We start from the raw sequence: 3,297 nt of genomic DNA on the forward strand, positions 1-3,297 counted from the left end.
TCAGCATTCTTCAGCATTCGTTTAACCACTGACATGTTTTAGACTCATTAAAAAGCACCTTATAAGAAAGGCAGAATTTCAGAAGTGAAAGGGTGAGGCGCGAGCAAGTGCAGCCCTCGTCCAAGTCACAGACACAGGACCTGGCCCCCGGCAGCTCACAGCCCATCCTGGGCACCTGAGCTCGCCGCCTGGCGGCAGGTGAGGAACACATTCCAGAAAACAAGGCTGAGGGCCCAGCACCTGCTGTTCAGGGAGAGGCGCTACCCACCGAGCGGCAGAGGCACCGCCTGGGAGCTGGCCCAGGACATTCCGGTTCCAGAGCGGAAGCCCTACTTTTTTGCCTCATTCATAAGGTGAGGGACCCCTGCCCAGGCTCACACCTCCTCACAGCTGGTCAGAAAGCAGGCATCGCTGAGGGCTGGAGAGCAGCTGCATAAAGAACAACTGAAGTGAATCAAGGGAGAGGAGGAGAAACTAAGCTGCTGAGCCTGCTCTATGCCAGGCACCAAACCCCCCTCACCCGCCGAACCTTCCCGCCCCGCTGTAGGCACAGAAGCGGGTGCTCAGAGAGTTAAAGTGAGGCGCACCGCAGCATGCGCCAGTAGCTGGCAGCCAGAGGTTCCAGACGGGAATGTCAGATTTAATGTTAGGTTTGTCAGACAGTCCCAGGCTCCTTCAGAATAAGCCCCCAGATCTTCTGTTCTACCCTCCATCTCCCAAGCCCTGGGCTTAGTCATGATGGCGCTGGGGGAGGGAGAGCGCTGAGAAAATAGCACGGGCTTAGCAGATGGGAAGCGCCAACCATTGCCACTGTTGTGAACAGCCCCGTCCCCTGCCTCAGTTTCCTTCTCTGTGAAATGGGAGGGCTGGATCTGAAGGACTGTCTCCGGGTCCTTTTCAGGGCTAACATGCTGTCTTCCCTCACTGTTACTTGTAGTACCCCCATTCTGTGAGGACAGAGATCAACTGTGCGCCTCCATCCAGGGGCTGCAGCAAGGGGGTGGGCTCCCGGGGTGCTCGCCCCTTGTTGCAGCAATGCTTTCCTCAACTGCGATGCTTTGAGGACTGACTCAATGGGTGCAAGGTCAAGTCTACACCTTTATGAACACAAATGCTTGTATTCCGAGGGGAATAGCATGTACCAGCACCTAACCTGGCCAGGGCTGGCTCGGGATCATACACATCACCTCAGCTCAGCTTCCCTGCCACCCCACAGGGAAGATACTGGCATGGACGTCCCATTTTGTGGATGAGTACACTCAAGTCCACAGAGCTTTAGTGATTTGCTCAAGGTCACATCCATGCTCAATGATTCTTGAGGGGCTCAATTAATAATGTGCTGCATAAATAGCCCCCAGGTGGTGAATGGAGCGTACCAGGGAGGATGGCGTTAGTTCTGGTTGACCTGAAACCCATCTGAGTCTGCTCAGTGCAGGGTAGGGGAACGGGGCCTCTCTCTGGCAGGTGCTCCCAGTACAGGGGTCAGTGAGGCCAAGCTTCCCAGGTGTGGCTCGGAGCCACAGATGCTACCTGAGTCACACAGCCAGTGATCAGCAGGTGGCAGATCTGACCCAGGACGTGTGGCCCCAATGTTGAACTTGTTCCTGGTGGTCTTTCTTCTGACGCTCGGCCTCCTCCCCGCCAGGGCTGCAGAGGACCCGACCCACACTTTCTGGAATGGCATCCTGTGACCATGAGTAGTCTCCAAGACAACCAGGGTCTTCTCCCCACCCCTGGCCCCAGGCTGCCCCACCTCTGCACCATGGGGACGGCAGAGCAGCCCAGCCCAAGTGGACAGACATGACGCTCTAGGCTGGCGTTGCTCTCTGAGCAGGGCAGGGGCGCTGTGCAAGCGGCCTCTGTGCAGGTCCATTCAAGGTGTGGGAAGGGGAAAGGATCTGCGCAAGCTTCTGGAGCCTTCCTCAAACCCTCCTGAGCACTTCATGCCGGAGCCCCGCAGGCCCTTTTTGGTCCAACCTACTTCCCCAGCCACCGAGCCCATGACCTGCCCCCAGCTCGAGGCTCACACCCTCTGTCTGGGCCCTGGGCCTGGAACTTCTCTGCCCACCTGCCATGCCCTCCGCAGGGTGAGAGCCAACACAACTGACCCCATGACATGGACCCCCCACCCATGAGGTTCCCAGCCCAGTCCCATCTCCATCCTTGTGCTCAAGGCCCTGCGTACGGGACGATCTGTATCAGCAAGTGTGACAGGCTTCCAGGTTCGCAGCCCCTCACTCTGGGCTACTTTGGTGACCCCACTGGAGGCGGCTCAGGGACTGGCAGAAGCACTTGGTGAATCTTCAGTGAGACAATGAATGAATGCGACAATAAGAGGAAGGAAGAGGACTTGCGGAGATGCAGGGGTAGAGGAGGAGCAGGAAAGGAGAGAATGACAGGGCTGGAGCCCTTTACTTACCCAGCCTGGGCCTGAAGCTGCGGACCGTGTTGCCCCCTCCAGGCCGCGCGCCCCTTTGGCGGTATTTCTCATAAAGCCGAAGCATGTGGACAGCGACCATGTCCTGGGCGCCAGGGCCCAGAGCTGCGGCCCTGTCCCCCAGGAACCGCTGGGGGTCCTTGTCCCCAGCCAGGCCAGAGGCGGCCACGGGCTGGGCGGACCGGGCGGGGGCTGTGTGGCTGCCACCCGCGTCCCGAAGCAGCAGCAGAAGCCACAGCAGCAGCGGCAGCAGTTGGGACCCTGGTCCCGGGCTGGTGTGAGCAGGGCCACGGGCCATGGTGGGTGGCGTTGGCGAGGGGCCGGAGCTGGCGAGGAGGGAGGGTGCGGGCGCACCGGGGCTGCAGACTGACCCTGCGGATGGAGGGCGCACGGCAGCCCAGGCAGCTGGGGGTCGCGGGTGCAGGACGAGCGGGGCGACCAACCTAGCGCTCAGTCCCTCCGCCGCCCCAACTCCAGGCCAGCGGTCACGGCCGTCCCGAGGGCGCGGAGCCCAGCCCAGCCCGGCGGGCGCGCTGCCTCCACGGACTCGCGCCTCGGAACTTCGTGGCGCACGGAGCTGCGGGCCGATGGGTTTGAGGGGCGGAGCGGGGCGGGGGGGCCAGGCGCGCCTTTCGGGGGAGCCAGCAGTGCTCCCGGACCACCGGGGCCGGCGGCCAGCAGGGAGAGCCGCCCGCCCGGTTGTGCGTGGCGCCCGTCTGTGGCAGGGAGCGCCGCAGGTTGTGCGCTGGAGTGCGGCCGGAGTGCGGGGGCGTGGGCCTTGGCGTGGCCAGCGCCGCTTCCCAAGCTCCCGCTCTCGGCTTCCCCTGGCTGGGAGCCGGAGAACCGCGACCATGGAGGCT

The 3,297-nt window shown here is 62.0% G+C and overlaps 1 protein-coding gene across 1 annotated transcript in view; it reads right to left on the bottom strand.

Annotated features, from left to right (window-relative positions):
• GDF10 (growth differentiation factor 10) overlaps positions 1-2,913 on the bottom strand; it is a 10,097-nt gene extending 7,184 nt beyond the window's left edge. The window contains exon 1 of the mRNA XM_006105158.3: positions 2,420-2,913. Within this exon, the coding sequence (XP_006105220.1) occupies positions 2,420-2,735 (316 nt within the window). The 5' untranslated portion in view covers positions 2,736-2,913. The remainder of the gene's footprint in view (positions 1-2,419) is intronic.
• Between the last annotated feature and the right edge of the window lie 384 nt (positions 2,914-3,297).

This window comes from Myotis lucifugus, unplaced genomic scaffold (genome assembly GCF_000147115.1).
Source record: "Myotis lucifugus unplaced genomic scaffold, Myoluc2.0 scaffold_643, whole genome shotgun sequence".
Taxonomy (NCBI): Eukaryota; Metazoa; Chordata; class Mammalia; order Chiroptera; family Vespertilionidae; genus Myotis; species Myotis lucifugus.